The sequence below is a fragment of the Schistocerca serialis genome, chromosome 1, assembly GCF_023864345.2.
Source record: "Schistocerca serialis cubense isolate TAMUIC-IGC-003099 chromosome 1, iqSchSeri2.2, whole genome shotgun sequence".
NCBI classification, from domain to species: domain Eukaryota; kingdom Metazoa; phylum Arthropoda; class Insecta; order Orthoptera; family Acrididae; genus Schistocerca; species Schistocerca serialis.
The window spans coordinates 202,499,549-202,518,897 of record NC_064638.1 but is presented as its reverse complement, the minus strand read 5'-3'; the positions used below and the strand labels follow the sequence as shown (position 1 = coordinate 202,518,897).

General features: G+C 40.3%; 1 protein-coding gene across 1 annotated transcript; it reads left to right on the top strand.

Annotated features, from left to right (window-relative positions):
* Window positions 1–15,384: 15,384 nt before the first annotated feature.
* LOC126465520 (uncharacterized) lies at window positions 15,385–18,963 on the top strand. The gene is made up of 2 exons (XM_050096312.1): window positions 15,385–15,533; window positions 15,617–18,963. The coding sequence occupies exon 2, from the start codon at window positions 16,384–16,386 to the stop codon at window positions 17,824–17,826; it is 1,443 nt and encodes a 480-aa protein (XP_049952269.1). The 5' UTR covers window positions 15,385–15,533; window positions 15,617–16,383; the 3' UTR covers window positions 17,827–18,963.
* Window positions 18,964–19,349: the final 386 nt, after the last annotated feature.

The following is a 19,349-nucleotide window of genomic DNA, read 5'->3' as shown; positions in this document are numbered from 1 at the left end:
CAAGCAGCTAGATGCTACCGGGAAATGGGGGCGCCAAATTCATACTCTTGAGGAAAAAAACTTGTTTCACAAAGTACCTAGCATCCAGCCCATGTTTGCCTATCGATTATTCATATGGTTTTGAAACGCTTCCCTGTTGGCTCTTGAACATGTTTGAACTCATTTTAAGTTGATTTCTGAATGAATCATAAGTTGACTTTTGAATGCATGCATAGTGTACATGATGTCTGTCAGGAGAATCCTCGATGCATCTAGAAATAAACTTTCCGCAGACAAAAGGGGACGGGGCTATACGACCTGAGGGAGTAAAGCCGAACAGATGAATGCCAATCGTTGTCTGATTATACAGTTGATTGGGTTTGCGAATGATCAGCATTGTTATAATTAGTAGTGAAATCCATAGATTCAGACTACCAGAATGGTAATAAACGACTGACAGGAATAACAGGTGAGAAAGATTATGTAATCTTCTCAGTGTATCCAAGAAAACAAAATTTTGACAGAAAATTTTTGGCCAGATCGCTGCACTAGTATGGACTACTAGTACAGTCCCCGGCTACCAGCTGTGTAAGTTCTATTCTGGAAGTAACGTGGAAAACATGTTTTTCGAACACGTAATAAGGCCTAACCAGAAAATAATCGCGGGATAACTAAACCTGTGATTCTGGCAGGGTTAGTGAAGTTAATCAGCAAACAAATTTTGACAATGGCAGCAATAGCTACAGAATTGGTGATGACAATACTGTTTGTTAGAGTGAGGAAGGAGAAGAAACGGGGACATCACACAAATTATGGAAGAATAAGACGATTCCAAATTTATATAAAAATTTCGCAATACTACTTTTCGATCTCGTGCTTGAGAAGCTGGTACATATGAATGAAATGTGAAACTATTTCCTACCATCAAGCTTTTTGCTTGTAGTAGGCCTAATAGGCATTTGATATTGGTACTTATTGGATTATATTCTGTTGTGTTATAAAAATGGCCATTTGTGCCAAAACAGTCTCGTTTATTTGGTGTGTGTTAGAAAATTGCTGCCATATTAGAAAGGCCTATTTTCTTTTATCTAGTAGACAGTGACAAAATAGAAGTAATCAGATCGAGAAACCACACTAGTCTTGGGTATTATTTGTGTTAACAGTTTTTTCCGTATTAGATAACGACATTTCGAATTTTCATGTAGCAAAAGATTTGACAAACTTTGATGAAGTAATAGATCCTTTTGCAGAAAGGAAAGCACGCCATGTAAAGTTGTAGCAAGATTAGAGAGAACAAAATTCTAGGAGCTAAGGTTTGAAGAAACATGTAATTTCTTGCTTATCTCTTGTCAGTATTGGTTTTATACATATCCTATATTTAATTTTATGTCACACAAAGCAGCAAGTTATTAACTAATAGGCAATAAAGAGTTCAGATTTTCTGAAGACATATTTAAATATGTCTGCTTGTGTCTGTATGTGTGGATGGATATGTGTGTGTGTGCGAGTGTATACCTGTCCTTTTTTCCCCCTAAGGTAAGTCTTTCCGCTCCCGGGATTGGAATGACTCCTTACCCTCTCCCTTAAAACCCACATCCTTTCGTCTTTCCCTCTCCTTCCCTCTTTCCTGATGAGGCAACCGTTGGTTGCGAAAGCTAGAATTTTGTGTGTATGTTTGTGTGTCTATCGGCCTGCCAGCGCTTTCGTTCGGTAAGTCACCTCATCTTTGTTTTTATATATATTTTTTCCCACGTGGAATGTTTCCCTCTATTTTTTATATATGAATTACAAAAAACAAATACTAAAAAATAAAGGTTGCATAGCGCGGGATTCGATCCGGCGACCTTCGGATTACGAACCCGAGAGCTTACCGCTGCGCCACAACGCTGTAGGAAATCATAAATCGTAGAGAGTATTTCACCGCAACAGTTTCTTTTAACTGTCAATTTTCTCGACAACGGCTGAGAAGTGCATCTTGGTGCATTGCCACATTACACCTCTGGCCATGAGCTTTTATTATTTGCAGTATGAATCGAATCTGAATTTCACAATTGGCGGCCTCCCCTTGTCAGTCACATACCTCCCTCCATGGAATTTTGCAATTAGGAGTAGTGCAATTTCATTCATGTCATTATCCACTTCTTGCTCAGATAGGTAGTTAAAGATTGTAATTATTCAAGTCATGATTTTGTTCAATTATTTCTTGACAGAGTTCCATAACTCTTTCAAACTTGCAGTTAGCCATATCCACATTAGCGACTGAATGGACATTGTCAAGTCTCCAATGTCAGTGAGCACCTAGACTGGTTGCTGGATGTGACATAGGGATGTTTTTTTCTGGTGCCAGGTGCTGGGAAAGGTCATGGAATTAGCATGCAGTTATCGTGCCATGAGTTATAGTAAGAGACCACCTCTCTTTGGAATACTGAACCTGCTCATCCAGATGTCACAATGCAACAGCTTTAAGAACCCCTTTTGCATTATTTGAATAATCCATAGACAGGCCAGCAACAGAATCAGTAACCAGGACAGAAAAGAAAGAGGGTTCCTCTCTCACTTTTGAGAAGAAGAAGGTACCCAAAGAAAGAAGAAGAGGCTAGGGCTAGCCCAGTAACAGACAGTGGCTGGGGACAAGGAGGATATCCCAGAAGCTGGCCAGGATCAGTGCAGCCTCAGTAGCAGCGAACAGATGGTGCCCAGAGTTGAGGAGGAATCGCAGAAAGCTGCCAGGGCTGGCCGACAGCAGGGTGAGAACACGGATGATGGTGCGAAGGCAGTCAGCACCTGTGACGGGCAGTGTGGATTTGCTGAACAGCATGCAGAGACAGAGTAGCGACAGTGGCAGATAATGGTGCTAGGTTCGTGAGGGTACCAAGGGGCATCGCAGCTATGGCAAGCAGCCCAGATGCCACAGAGGCAGTGCACCGGCACCAGCAATGACACAGTGGCACGGGTAACACATGGTGCGAAAGCAACCAGCAGTGGCCACACCACAGTAAGATGCACCAGGTCACAGGTGGTGGTGTGAGACAGCAGAAGGCAGACACATCAGCAGCAGCAGTGGCAACAACTAACGCAGTGCAAGGGCAAAACTTTACAGCAGACAGCACATGAAAGCAATGGCAGCAGTGAGAATTCCAACAGTGAGTTATGACTAGCAGGCATGTCACAACACAGAGGTAATATTTCCAGTGCAGGCTCTGATGCACCTGAGTCACAAAGTATGCAATTTGTTAGTTTGTCAGATGTGCTAAAATCAGTACTGTAACCATTTGATGGCATTAAGGACAGTCTAAATGAGTTCATTGACAATCATTATCTTGTGTTTGAACTTACAGGCCCAGAGTAGCATGATATCCTTTTGAAATTTGTAAAAACTAGAACTGTGGGCTCAGCAATTGACTCCTATGCATGTCAGATGTTTACAAGTCAGCAAGAATGTGGGGGGAGTAAATCTCAGTGAGGCAAGAAACAGAATGCAAGTGAGGCAATGTTTCCACATAATTGGGGAAGATGTGGATCTTCCATTTGCTGGGCTGGTGGGCCAAGACTTATACAAAGAACATGGAGTGATTATCAGTTAGGCCACCAGAAGCACGTGGATCTGCAGGGAATGGATCAGAATGAAGACAGCGTAAGAGTGCGAGCTCTGCCTGGTGCAGATTGGTATTAGAGGTTATAAACTTGCTAACAGAGTTGTGCACGTACGAGAAAGAGAAGGCTCTTTCAAAGTAATCTCAGATGTGGAGAGAAAGGCATTTAAGGAAAGGAAGACATAGTCACAGGGTGAGCCACGTGTACTACATTCAAAGAAAATAGAAGACTCCTGCAAGAGACAATTAAGTGCAAAGTAGAAACATGTGGAAAGGTGAGTGTGAATAGTGCACAAACTGTCTGTCAGAACATAACAGTGGCAGGCAACAGATAATGCCAGAGAGAAGCAAAAAGAGCACAAACAAATTGTTTCAGCATTAACAATAGGGATCGAGGAGGAATGACGTGTTGAATAAAAATAGAGGTGAATGGAATGGGAAAAGCTATCATTTCAAAACAGAAATCAACAAGAGTGTGCATTTACCAGAGACTTTAGTAAAAACAGAATCAGAAGAATGCCTAACAAGTGTGCTGATCACTACAGTTGAGAATGTGCCAGTAGACTGCCCACGGGTGGTAGCAGAAGCAGTTCTGGAGCAGACATTGTTGTGGCAATCATTCGGTGTGAACCGTGCAGTAAAAATATGTCACAGCCGAAACCAAGAATAAGCGTACTAAAGGAGAACATCCACATGAATCACCTGAATGTAGAAGAGAAGGCAGCAATCATAGTTATGCACCATGTGCAGTGATGTTTGCCATTTGCCTGGAAACATATTATCTTACATGATATGTTGGTGACGCTAAAGAAAACCACAAGCACGAAAGGAGGTGCCCCAGTAAGAAATTGAAAAGATGTTAGAGGATGACATTATAGTACAAAGTAAAAGAGGCTGAAATTTTCTCTTCCTTTTAATTTTGAAAAAGATGGATTCCAGTGGAAAGCAAAGGTAATGAACAGTCATGGACCACAAGCGACTTAATGAGATCTCCCTAAATTCAGTGTATCCATTGCTAAGAATAGATGAAGTTCTTTATGATCTAGGAAAGGCAAAGTACTTCTCGCCCTCAATTAGCAAAGAGCTGTTATCAGGTCTAATTAGACAAACAGGATTGATAAAAAAAAAACAGCTTTCTGTACAGTATATGGGCATTATGAGTACAAACAATGTCCATGGGTCGTAAAACAGGTTCTAGTACATTTCAGAAGTTATGAACTTAGTTTTGACAGGGTTACAAGGTGACAAATTGTTCATCTATTTGGATGACATGGTAATATTAAGCTCCTCCTTAGAGGACCGTAACGTGTAGCCAACGGAGATATTCGAAAGACTTAAGACTTCACAATTTAAAGCGACAAGTGGACAAGCATGAGTTTTTTCAAAAGGAAGTGTGATATTCGCGCCATATTTTATCAACCCAGGGCTTGAGGCCAGATCCACATAAGATCAAGGTAATGGAGGAATATTCACAGCCCAAAACAATGAATCAATTAAAGGCATATTTAGGCCTTGTGGGATACTAATGGCGTTTTATAAACAACTTCAGCAAAATCAAGAAGCCACTACATGAATTATTAAAGAAAGAAGTGCCTTACACTTTTAAACATTTGAAAGAGAAACTGATTAGTCCACCTATACTGCAGTACCCAGACTGAAAAGGACTTCATAATTACCATGGATGCTAGCTAGTATTGTAGCAGTTTTAAGGCAAGGAAAAAGTGGAAGCAACCTACCTGTCATGTACGCCTCAAGGACGCTGACAAAGGAGAAAGTGAGTACAGTATGATTGAGAGGGAGATATTGGCCAGTTGTTGGGCAGTGAAATACGGGGTGTATCAAAAAGAATCATCCAATTTGGCATGTCTATATTTCTGAAACAAATGAACATATACAATGAATTTTGTTTTTTGATGAATGAGAAACTCAAAAAGTTTTTTTCGTACCTTTTCATAAGTGTTCAGTACGTCCACCTTGAGGTGCACAGCTTATCTCAATGCGGTATTCAAATTGTTCCCACAATGCAGCGAGCATGTCTTGAGCTACAGCTTCCACAGCTGCTGTTATGCAATGTCTCAGTTCATTCATTGTTGTTGGTGACAGAGGCACATAAAAAGTCTTTTTTAAACCCCCACAATAAGTAATCACATACAGTCAGGTCCAGTGACCTTGGAGGCCAGTAATGTAAGGCTGAATCATTTGGTCCAGTGTGACTGATCCATCATTCAGTAATCCTTTGATTTAAAAATTCCCGCAGTTCCAGATGCCATTGTTGCGGTGCCCCATCCTGTTGGTAAATGAAGTCATTCAAATCAGTCTCCAACTGTGGGAAAAGAAAGTTGTCAAGCATATTGAGGTTTATGCTTCCTGTAGCAGTATTCTTGTCAAAGAAATTGCACAAAACACATCAAATTCTGGAGAGTCCCTCTCATGTTGTACAATTTCATGTGGTTGTTCTCTACCCCATATTCTCACATTATGACAGTTCGCCTTTCCATTTAAATGGAATGTTGCCTCTTCACTAAACACTAAGTGTGGAAGAAAACTGTCATCCTCTATCTTGCCAAGAAAGACATTGCAGAACTCCACACATTCTTGTTTGTCACCTTCACGAAGAGCTTGCAGTAGCTGAATTTTGTATGGTTTCATGAGTAAACATCGACGCAACACATGCCAGATGGACATCAGGTGCATGGTGTGCTGTTGATCTGTGCAGCAAACAGATTTCTGCGGACTCCTTATGAAACTATGGCACATGTGTTCAGCATCTGTGTCAGACTCTCAGGGATGGCCCAGGAATTTGCCTTTACACAAACAACCTGTTTCTCAGAATTGTTCATGCCATTATCTAATGCTCTGTGCTGTAGGAGGATCCACACCATACCTAGTACGAAAGTCATGCTGAACAATTATTACTGACCCACACTGCACAAAATGTAGAACACAAAACGCTTTCTGTTGTCCTGACACCATTTTTACTAGAACTGAAGTGGGCATGCACTGAGCAGGGATCATATAAAACTCTCGAGTTCCTCTTTCCAACAGTATATTGTTCACGCACATACCTCAAATAACATAATAGTTATGCTTTTTTAAATCAGATAATTCTTTAAGATACACCCAGTATTTTAAAGTGTGTATATTTGGAAGAAGGTTCCTGATATGTACTGACCATAAATCCCTAACATGGGTAGGTAGAACATGAGATGCGTCATCCAGACTGATGAAATTTGGTTAAAGCTGGAGGAATATGACTATCAGATCCTTTACTAGAGAGCCAAACAAAATCAAGTCACTGATGCACTCTCATTAGAAAAAGGTCAGGGCAATGAGTGTGTGACCAGAAGGTCACAGTGGCCTTGGTCAAGACATGGTGGAAATTGAAGCTGTAGCATGGGTTAGGGACCCACTGGCATGTGATTGCAGTGGGACAGTTGACACATGCAAGCAGGTGGCAAGTGCGCCTGACAAGGACAGAGGACACAAAACAGCTGATCCAAGAACTGTAAAAGATATTATTCAGGAATGTGAAAACAACATCAGTGATATAGAAAAGTATATCCAGAAACAAGAGACAGCTGAGTTGGGAAAGATGGAAGAAATAAGTGCAACCAAAAAAGCCGCAATGTTAAAACAGCTTCATGATTCTCGCACTGGAGGACACCAGAGCATATGAAGAACCTATGAGTGAATAAAGAAGTACTGTGACTGGAATGGTATGAAGTAAGATTGAGAAGGATATATCTAGAAACGTGAAGGTTGTCAAGCGAATAAGCTTATTACGAAACACGTAAAGATGCCTCTAGAGAACACACAGATGCCTGAGCGCTCAAAAGGCGTGGCATTGACACAGTAGATCCATTAAACTAGATGGATAGAGGGAACATACATCCTTTTGTTTCAGGATGGTAGTTGAACCCATTGAAAGACAAGATTCCAAGACAGTAGCTAGGGTGCCAGTTGAGAACGTTATACTGAGGTGTGGAATACCATCAGTATTGTTAAGTGACATAAGAAGTAATTTCATGAGTGAAACTATAAAAGAGTATAAAAAATACTGTGTATTGAGAAGATACAGACAAGAAGTCACCACCCTCAAACAAACAGAGAATAAGAGAGGTCACACCGAACATTAATGGAAATGTTGCAACACTATCTAAATAGAACACAGATAAATCGGGGCAGTTGGGTTCCAGTTGTGATTTCTGTGTATAATACAACACTGCATAGTGTGACATGAATTGTTCTTTGGAAGAACATGTAACATTCCAAGGATACTACAGAAAGATCCGGCTGGAGTGAGGTATAATTTTGATGATTATGTGGCACAGCTAAATGAGTGAATGGAAGAAATGCATTGATGCACAAGAACACAGAATGGACAATTTAAGACAAAAAATAATGAATATTATGACAGGACCCAGAATCAAAAGGAATTCCATTATGGGGATTAGGTTCTCTTGTTTGATGAGAGCGAACAATAAGACAGATCACACATAATGGCAAGGTCCGCACATGGTGGAATGAACAAAGGGCCTAATATTGCAAAGTAAATATCTTATGGTTCATGCCAGCAGGCTGAAGGAGTTTTTCTAGTGGGAGTCATGTAGCATGAGTGCAGCAAAATGCAGTGCAGAACACACGTGCCAGATCTTAAACTTTGTGTGTAAGGTCAGTAGGATTTTGCTCAGAAAAACGGCTACTCCAACTTTCACAGGAGCAAGTGACAGTAATTAAAGCAACCTTGACTAGTCTTAATCAAACGGTAAGCTCCATAGCAAAAAATGAAGAAATTATCATGCATGGAATGAAGCAATTTAGCCAGCACATAGTAGAAATTGAGAACAGTACTGACAAACAGTTACAGAGACTTGTAATTTTGATCACCATTAATGAACAGGTGATACAACTGATGTGCATTTTCATTGAGCTGCAATGGGAATATTAAATGTTAGTATCAGTGATTGTCAATGCTCAAAAACATATTCTAGAGCCATGCCAGATCAGTCCAATTCATATCATAAATCATCGAGAACTAATAAATGGTAACATCAAAGACAAGCAGTTCCCTGTTGACCTTAAGGTAGACAGAGGATACCAAGTAATCAGAATCATTGATCTGCACATTTTCATTGCTGGAAACATCTTAAGTTATGTGTTAATTGTCCTTCTAGTAGAGAACAATGTGCATAAACTCTACAAACTACTACTGTTACCATCAGAAGTGGATGGAATGAGACATTTATTTACATATACTGTCCCAGCGAAAGAATTAATGCTCATTGATGACACAACACGCCAATATGTGAAGTTAAATTAAGACCAGTTACAGTGGAAGATGGTAGATCAGAGCCTCGGAATATGCAAGCAGGTATTTATACTTTTGTTCAGATATGATCAGATTCAGGTAATGATTGTGGGTGGGGCTGGTAATAGTATTGATAGGGATGGGGAGTATGACATAGATGGTGACCTGGAAAAGATAGCCACTCAGACTGGCAACACGAATGTGCATTTCATGGAACTGTTTCAGCATCATGATCGGCCTCATCTTAATACAGCCATCAGGCATAATAACATGAGACTTGGGGCTGCGCTGATGACAGAAGGCATGAGTCACATTTCAGTGGTGATGGTGGAGTCTATCAGCAGAACGGGTTTCACTAGACATGGCCTGCACTTCAACAGGTATGGAAAGGGGAGGTTGGCAAAGCTTATAGGTGACAGCATAGGTGGGAGTGGTGGGATCACTCATGGGAAAATTCCGGTAGTTGTGGGTGTTGGAACTGTACCTTTTTTAGATTGAAGTCAGCTGATAGGTATTCCTGCTTAAGGGAAGTCTCTCTAACAAATAAACCACTTTTGACAAAGCTTAGGTATCCGATTAATGAGGGAATTAGTATATTTCATCAAAATGTACAAGGTATTAGAGACAAAGCTAGTGAACTGCTTATAGATGTTGACTCTGAAATTATTGGTATATATGAACACTTCTTAAATAAGGAGATAATTCAGAGGCTTCCTTTACCAGGATACAGGTTGGCTGGCAGCTTTTCTAGAAGCTCTTTGCGGTGTGGAGGAGTAGCCATGTATGTGAAAAATGGTATCCCATTTGAGTCAATTGATGTTTCAAAGTACTGCACTGAAAAGGTGTTTGAATGTTGTGCAGGTGTGGTTAAATTTAGTGGAGCTAAACTTCTTACTGTTGTTATTTATAGATCCCCAGACTCCGATTTCACAACATTTTTGCTAAAGCTAGAGGAGGTTCTTGGTTCACTTTATAGGAAATACAAAAAGTTAGTTATATGTGGTGACTTCAATATTAATTGTATAAGTGATTGTGCAAGGAAAAGGATGCTGGTAGACCTCCTTAATTCATATAATCTTATGCAAACCATATTCTTTCCAACGAGAGTGCGAAGGAACAGTAGAACAACCATGGACAATATTTTTGTTCATTCGTCATTACTAGAAGGGCATTCTGTTAGCAAAAAGGTGAATGGCCTTTCAGATCATGATGCACAAATTTTAAGTCTAAAAGATTTTTGTGCTGTAACATATGTTAAATATAGTTACGAACTTTTTAGGAAAGCTGATCCAGTTGGTATAGAGACTTTTGTAAACCTTATCAAGGAACAAGAGTGGCAAGATGTTTATAGTGCTGATACAGTAGACGATAAATACAATGCTTTCCTCAAGACTTTTCTCATGCTCTTTGAAAGTTGCTTTCCGTTAGAACGTTCAAAACAGGGTACTAGCACAAACAGGCAGCCTGGGTGGCTGACTAAAGGGATGAGAATATCTTGTAGAACAAAGTGGCAATTATATCAAAATGTTAGAAACAGTCACAATCTAAATGCAGCAGCCCATTACAAACAGCATTGTAAGGTTCTTAAAAAAGTTATTAGGAAGGCAAAAAGTATGTGGTATGCAGATAGAATAGCTAAGTCTCAGCATAAAATTAAAACCATATGGTCAGTCATAAAGGAAGTGGCTGGTCTGCAGAAACGGGTCGAGGATATAGAATCAGTGCATAGTTGGAATGTCCATGTTACTGATAAGTCGCATATATGTACAGTATTTAATAATCACTTTCTGAATATAGCAGGTGAACTAAATAGAAACCTAGTCCCAACAGGGAATCATATAGCGCTCGTAGAAAAAAGTGTTCCAAGACTGTTACCTGAAATGCTCCTCCATGATACTGACAAGAGGGAGATTGAGTTAATAATTAAATCACTAAAGACCAAGAACTCTCATGGATATGATGGGGTATCTAGCAGAATACTGAAGTATTGTTCCATGTATGTTAGCCCAGTACTTAGCCATATCTGTAACTTTTCCTTTAGGAGTAGTCGGTTTCCTGACCGATTAAAGTACTCGGTAGTGAAGCCACTTTATAAAAATGGAGACAGGGATAATGTTGACAATTATAGACCTATTTCTATGCCATCAGTGTTTGCTAAAGTTATCGAGAGGGTTGTATATACAAGGTTACTGCAGCATTTAAATTCACTTAATTTGCTGTCAAATGTACAGTTTGGTTTTAGAAATGGCTTAACAACTGAAAGCTGGACAGATTAAATAAAAGGTGGCAAACGTTAGGTGTTTTCTTTGATTTAACGAAGGCTTTTGACTGTGTTGACCGCAAAATATTACTGCAGAAGTTGGAACATTATGGTGTAAGGGGAGTAGCTTACAATTGGTTCGCCTCTTACTTTAAGAACAGAAAGCAGAAGGTAATTCTCCGCAATATTGAGAGTGGTAATGATGTTCAGTCCCAATGGAGCACTGTTAAATGGGGTGTTCCCCAAGGGTCGGTGCTGGGGCCACTGCTGTTTCTTATTTATATAAATGATATGCCTTCTAGTATTACAGGTGATTCAAAAATATTTCTGTTTGCTGATGACACCAGCTTGGTAGTGAAGGATCTTGTGTGTAATATTGAAACAGTAACAAATAATGTAGTTCATGAAATAAGTTCGTGGCTTGTGGAAAATAATTTGATACTAAATCACAGTAAGACTCAGTTTTTACAGTTTATAACTCACAATTCAACAAGAACTGATATTTTAATCAGACAGAATGGGCATGTTATAAGCGAGACGGAGCAGTTCAAGTTCCTAGGCGTTCGGATAGATAGTAAGCTGTTGTGGAAAGCCCATGTTCAGGATCTTGTTCAGAAACTAAATGCCGCTTTATTTACCATTAGAACAGTATCTGAAATAAGTGACATTTCAACACGAAAAGTAGTCTACTTCGCATATTTTCATACGCTTATGTCATACGGTATTATTTTTTGGGGTAATTCTTCTGATTCGAAAAGGGTATTTTTGGCTCAAAAACAGGCTGATCGAGCTATGTGTGGTGTAAGTTCGAAAACCTCTTGTCGACCCCTATTCAATAGTCTGGGAATTTTGACATTGTCCTCACAGTATATATTTTCTTTAATGTCGTTTGTTGTTAGCAATATTAGCTTATTCGCAAGAGTTAGCAGCTTTCACTCAGTTAATACTAGGCAGAAATCAAATCTGCATGTGGAATGCACTTCCTTGACTCTTGTGCAGAAAGGAGTGCAGTATTCTGCTGCATCCATTTTCAATAAGCTACCACAGGAACTCAAAAATCTTAGCAGTAGCCCAAACACTTTTAAGACTAAACTGAAGAGTTTCCTCATGGCTCACTCCTTCTATTCTTTTGAGGAGCTCCTGGAAGAGCTAAAAAATTAAGCAAATTCCAGTGTTACATTCTTGATTTTCTTTATTTAAACTAAGGACTTGTCACCTGAATATGTTTCTTGTATTTCATTTTATCTGTTTCTACAATCTACATCTGAATATGTTTCTTGTATTTCATTTTATCTGTTTCTACAATCGTGTTATAATTTCATGTATTGACTCGTTCCATGACCATGGAGACTTCTCCTTAATGTGGTCCCACGGAACAATAAATAAATAAATAAAATAAATAAAAATGATAATGAGAAATGTGAGGCTAAGATGCTATTTGTTGCCTTAGTAGACAAAGGCATTACCATCATCTATCATGACAGAAGTCCCATAGATATTACGCTCCAAGGCACAGGGAAGATAATATTTTTAGATGAATATCATAGGTATACAGCTCAGATGGTGATAAAGTCTGAACATATAATACCAACAAATGTCTGCAGTAGTGATATTGAAGCAAACTTAAGGATGGAAGCAGATTGCTGCAAAGTGAATAATGAAAGGGACAATATAAGTGAAATTCAGCTGGAAATGCCAATACATCTGCCAATTAGGCAGTTAGATGACCTAACGGCTGCAGGACATAAGTTGGATGAGCTACAAACTGAGATTGAATATAAGGAGAGAAGTGGCTTCAGGAGCTTCTTGTTATGTCATTTGTCTTTCTGAGGTTTCATGGGCTCTGGTGTAGTAATTATACATAGTAATATTATATTGTCTATGCAGGGATTGTAGATATTGGCGAGACTGTTTTAAATTTGTGTGCAAAACAATGGGTAATGATTGTTGCAGAAAAACACATGTTAAAAACATTATAATAAATCAGTGTCCAGAGAGGGATGTAGTCAGGTGCCATCATACGAGAAGCACAAGCACATCTAGAGACAGAGGGGAGAGGTTCTTCTTCTTCTTCCCTTTTTTTTTTTTTTTTTTCCCCCCCCAAATCTCTAATGCCTGCTAAACACATTAGCAGTGAAGTTAGAAGTGGTGTTCATTGAAGTGTTAAGCCAAAAACAGTCAAATGCTAAAGGATGATAACACTGGTAGAAAGTGTAGAAAAAAAATCTAATGTGAAGTGTTTTCTCTTTCAAGTCCAAAATTATAAGTATGTTATGAAGTGCACATCAATGTATCAAGTGTAACTTGATAGTAAGATAGTATATATACATGTCCTACAAGAAAGAGTATTGGTGGGATAATACAAAATGTCTTGTTTTGTAAAATAAAATGTATCTTTATTCCATGTATTAGAATATGTAACAATGAAATTAAGTGTGAAATGTAAAAATGTAAATGTTTCTCTAACAGGAAAAGATTGATTTTTATGTATCTCTGTCATGGATGGTTATAAAGTAATTATGTGTGTCATTTGAACATTATTGTAAAGTAAATGTATTTCCCAACTAATGGAATAAAATTTCTGGAAAACCTTGTATAAAAATATGTAGTCACTGAGAACAGCACCTACAAATTTTTCCCTAAAGGGTGGGGGGAGAGGGGGGGGGGGGGGGGAATGTGTTACAATATAAAAAAAATACAACTGCTGAAAGCCAACAGAATAGCAGCCAGAATCAGAAATTTTCTGAAAGGATGCAGAGTACAAAGGAGACGCCACAGAAAGGGCGTTGGTTTGGGCGTTGGCTGGAAATTTGACTTCAACTGACGAGGTATTGTGGAGAGCCGCAAGGCATGGCAGTGTGTGAGCAGTGACCATATATCGCCACAAGAGACCCTGCAGGGCAGAGGCTGGATGACTGGTGTGGAAGGGGAGGGCAGCAGGCAGCAGCATTGGAAGGGAGAGTTCAGTACAGGCTGCAGTCCAGGAGGAACGCCTGTGTAGGTCAGGCCTGTGGCCTGGACTTGTAGTATTCACTCTGGCTCTGCTCATGCTTTGTCATACCTCCCTCCACAGGATTTTGCAGTCAGGAATAGTGTACTTTGATTCAAGTTATAATCCTATTCTTGCTCAGATGAGCAATTAAAGATTGTAGTTATTCTAGTCTTGTCTTTGTTCAATTACTTCCCAACTGCATTCCATAACTCTTTCAAACTTCCAGTTAGCCATCTCCATGTTAGCTGACTGGATGAATCTTCTCCAGTCTCCAATGTCAGTGAGCATTCGGACCACTCGTGGAGAGCATTCAGACCACTCGTGGATGCGACAGTACCAAAAACTATAGACAAGAAAATCAAGTCCATGGAGATAGAAATTGAAGCAACTTGCAAGGTTGTTTGTGCAAGACCCAGTATGAGTTGTGGACATAAAATAGTAGTCGGATCCTTCTCTCAGCAACCAGACTCACCTCCTGATTTCATTGAAAACTTTTAAAGAAACCTCAGTTCGCTTGTATGAAAGTTCCCAAATTATACTATAATCATTGGTGGAGAGTTCAATCATCCAACAGTAAATTGGGAAAAATATAGTTTTGTTAGTGGAGGGCGCTACAAGTCAACCTATGAAACATAACTAACAATGGGGCCATCAGAAGTGAAAGTAATGGATTTTGACGGGTCTCAGATATGTTGTAGAGGGACAGGCTATCTGCTTTTTTAGTGACGGGCCTTGGTTTTCAAGAAAATTGATTTTGAAGTTCACTGCATGCTGTAATGTGCATAACACTAGGCATGTTCCAACCAAGTGAGTGTGGCAGAGCGGTTAAGGTCTACAGCCGTGGCACAGCGGTTAAGGTCTTCTGCTACCACACTGGAGGTACCGTGTTCAGGTCCTTTCCGTGTGTTTGCTTTTTCTTTTTTTAAAATCAGAATAATCTGACATTTTTCCATTTTATTTTACAAAATATCAACATACAGTGTAAATTGTGTGAAATTATTAAGAAGTTTAAATTGTGTAGGCTCAGTTAAACAGAAAGTGCACGCACTGTCCACATGGACGTCCCGAGCAAACTCTGTGTATTGTAACAGCGTATCACCCTGGTCACCACTTTTTATTTGGCTATGGCGATATAATTTCATAATACACAGAGTTCACATAGACAGTCCTCTGTGTATTATGAACATGTATCGCCATGGTCAAACAAATGGCGGTGATCTAGCTCCTAAACCGCTAATTTGCATTTGTTTGCAGTCCTACGGCATCTCTTGATTAAAACATAAATCAATGCTATATTGATGGAAAGAGGCTGTGAAACGAAGTGGAACTCATGATCAATGGAACAGCATAGATCGTGAGACACATGAATGGTTCATCGAAGCAAGACAGGATTTGGAACAGGTAAATCATATCAAAATATCTGTTAAATACATTGTAAGAAAGAGACTGGCTTGTGAAAAGAATATAATTTCTTCTGTGAGCAGGTGACAACCAGAACTTTACAGCAATGTGCGATGAATGCTGCTGTTCCACTTTTATTGGATACCTTTAATTTCCTGGCCAGCTCAGCTTGGGTTGAACAATTTAAACAAAAGCATAAAATCCGGCAATGGAAGATTACAAAGTTCATCAGTTCCAAAGAAGGTGCAACTATGGAAGAAGTATTAATAGCTGCAGAAGAATTCCGCACACAAATGAACCACAGTCCACCATCTAAAAACTGATCCTGACCTTATAATACCTGCTGACAAAGGCTCCACCACCGTTGTTTTGAACTGCAAGGATTACACAGCAGAAGTATTCTGTCAGCTGTCAGATACTTCCACCTACAAACCATGCCACAGTGATCCCATTTCAGTAATACAGCAGTCACTACTCAAATCCTTAGGCCCATCCCAGAACCTCTCCCCAGAGTCCATCTCTCTACTTACCTCTACTACTCCCCACACTCCCACCTTCTACATGTTTCCTAAAGTCATAAACCCAACCACCAAGGACACCTCATTGTGGCAGGTTACTGTGACCCCACTGAGAGAATCTCTGCTCTCATAGACCAACACCTTCAACCTATTACCCAGAACGTATCCTCCTATGTAAAAGATACCAACCATTTCCTCGACCGACTCTCCACAGTTCCTGTCCCTTTAACACACGGTTCCCTGCTCGTCACTATTGATGTCACCTCCCTGTACACCAACATTCCTAATGCCCATGGCCTTAATGCTGTCTAAACTACCTTTCCAGATGCCCTATGGATTCCAAATCAACAACCTCCTTCCTGGTCTCCATGACCAACTATATCCTCACCCACAATTACTTCTCCTTTGAAGGCATTACCTACAAACAAATCCGCAGTACGGCTATGGGCACCCATATGACACCATCCTGTGCTAACCTATTCATGGGCCATCTAGAGGAATCCTTCCTAAAAACCCAGAATCCCAAACCCCTCACCTGGTTCAAATTCACTGATGACATCTTTGCTATCTGGATTGAAGGTGAAGACACCATATTCACATTCCTCCAGCACCTCAACAACTTCTCCCCCATTTGCTTCACCTGGTGCTACTCAACCCAACAAGCCACCTTCCTAAATGTTGACCTTCACCTCAGAGATGGCTACATCAGTACCTCCGTCCATATCAAACCTACTAACCACCAGCAATACCCCCACTTCGACAGCTCCCACCCATTCCATACCAAGAAGTCCCTTCCGTACAGCCTAGGCACCCGTGGTCGTCGCATCTGCAGTGACGAGCAGTCTCTCTCAAAATATACCGAGGGTCTCACTGATGCCTTCACTGACCGTAATTATCCCCCCATCCTTGTACAAAAACAAATCTCCCATGCCTTATCTTTCCAGTCTCCCACCACCTCCCAAAGTCCCACAGTCCAGCCACAGAGGAGCATTCCTCTCGTAACTCAGTACCATCCGGGACTAGAGCAACTGAATTACATTCTCTGCCAAGGTTTCGATTACCTCTCATCATGCCCTGAAATGAGAAATGTCGTGTCCACTATCCTTCCCACCCATCCTACCGTGGTATTCCGCCGTCCACCGAACCTACACAATACACTCGTCCATTCTTACACAACACCTGCTCCCAATCCCTTACCTCATGGCTCATACCCCTGTAATAGACCTAGATGCAATACCTGTCCCATAAGTCCTACTACCACCACCTGCTCCAGTCCGGTCACTAACATCACCTATCCCATAAAAGGCAGGGCTACCTGTGAAACCAGTCATGTGATTTACAAGCTAAGCTGCAACCACTGTGCTGCATTCTGTGTAGGCATGACAACCAACAAGCTGTCTGTCCGCATTAACAGCCACCGACAAACTGTGGCCAAGAAACAAGTGGACCACCCTGTTGCTGAACACGCTGCCAAACATGACATCCCTCATCTTAATGACTGCTTCACAGCCTGTCCTCACCCATCCAGACCCCTCCCTGTTCCCATTCCAGCACTACACAGCCATCATTTCACTGCCACACCCAGTCTTTTAATTTCTTTTATTTTTCTCCTTTCCACTACTTACCGTCTCCCCCCTCTGCAGCTTCTATCCTGCCCTCCATCTAAACTGCAACATTTGACCGTCTGCCTCCCCCACCATACTATCCCGCCCCAGCCTCCTCCTTACCCTCACCCAGTCGCCACTCCCATCACTGCTGCTCGCAGTGTGGTTTAAGTTGCCTGAGACTGCAGTTGTGTGTGCAAGCTGCATTTGTGTGTGTGTGTGTGTGCATGCATGTGTGTGTGTCTGTTGCTGACAAAGGCCTTAATGGCCGAAAGCTTTAGTTGTGTGAATCTTTTTATTGTGCCTATCGCGACTCAGCATCTCCGCTATATGGTGATGTGCAACTTTCCTTCTCTGGTATTGTCACAAATGAATATACTTATTGGTAATTTTAACTTCAATTTCATAATCAACACTGATCAAACAGACTGTCAATATCAGTCAACGTATGATAGACCCCTCTTGGAGAAAGGGGCGAGAACTGTTCTCGTGCAGAGAAAAGATTTAAACAAGATAAGTCATTTGTACACAGCACAGTACACTCTAACTGCATCAGAAAGGGTGGTCCCATATGGTTTTTTTTTGTATGCAGCAACAGTCAGGAAAATTTGGCCCTAATGTTCAGAAAAAGAGTGCATGAATCAACCCTCAAATTTAAAAACTTTGTTGTGTCCTGCACAAAATCAAGGAAGTTCACAAAACTGGTGTATGAAGACTTTTTAAAATCTGTGATTCTTCCATACATGGGACAGGGAAAATTTCTATATATTATTGATACATGGGGAGGGCAGACTGATCTGACTGTATATGATCACATCTTCATGGATGAGAGGAAAATGTGCACCTGCAACGTAAAAGTTATTTCACCAAAGTGTATTCCACTTTGCCAGCCTTCTGACATAAATTTTTACCATCAAGGTAAAATTTCCATGAAGGAAATTAAGAATGCTCCCAATTTCTTGAAGACCAAAAGAGCAATCACATCCAGGGACGATTCCATAACACTACACTCAATTTTGCATCAACTCAGGGCACCTGCTTTTTTGAATATGATCAAATATACATGGTTTGCATCAAAGTTAGCAGATGAAAGAGAAACCTTGTTGAATGTAAATAAACAACATTTTCCGGTATCACTCTTCAAAACTCGGTGAGGCTGCAAGACAATAGCTTTTATGAAATGTGCTTGGTGCTGTGAAACGTTGAGTTTCAGTTGCTTTTACAGCAAATGTCATTCGGATTTCTGTTGTGGCATAGCAAGTGATGCAGGTGATAGCAAGTATGATTTTGTAATAATGACATGAAAATTAAATTACTACAGCAAAACTGAATATTTCTTAATAATTTCACACAATGTATACTGTTTGTTGATATTCTGTAAAATAAAATGGAAAAATGTTGGACTATTCTGATTTTAAAAAAAGCAAAAATACGGAAAGGACCCAAAACGGTACCTCCAGTGTGGTAGCTGCAGACCATAACTGCTGCACCACACTCACTTGGTTGGAACATGGCTAACATCATGCATATTGTAGCATGCAGTGAACTTCAAAATCAATTTTCTCAAAAACCAAGGGCCGTGGCTAAAAAAGCAGATACCGTATTTACTCGAATCTAAGCCGCACCTGAAAAATGAGACTCGAAATTAAAGAAAAAAAAATACCCGAATCTAAGCCGCACCTGAAATTTGAGTC

What these genes read in the sequence shown, in the direction of transcription:
- LOC126465520 (XM_050096312.1), top strand. Translation starts at nt 16,384, where the DNA reads ATGGATTCCAAATCAACAACCTCCTTCCTGGTCTCCATGACCAACTAT.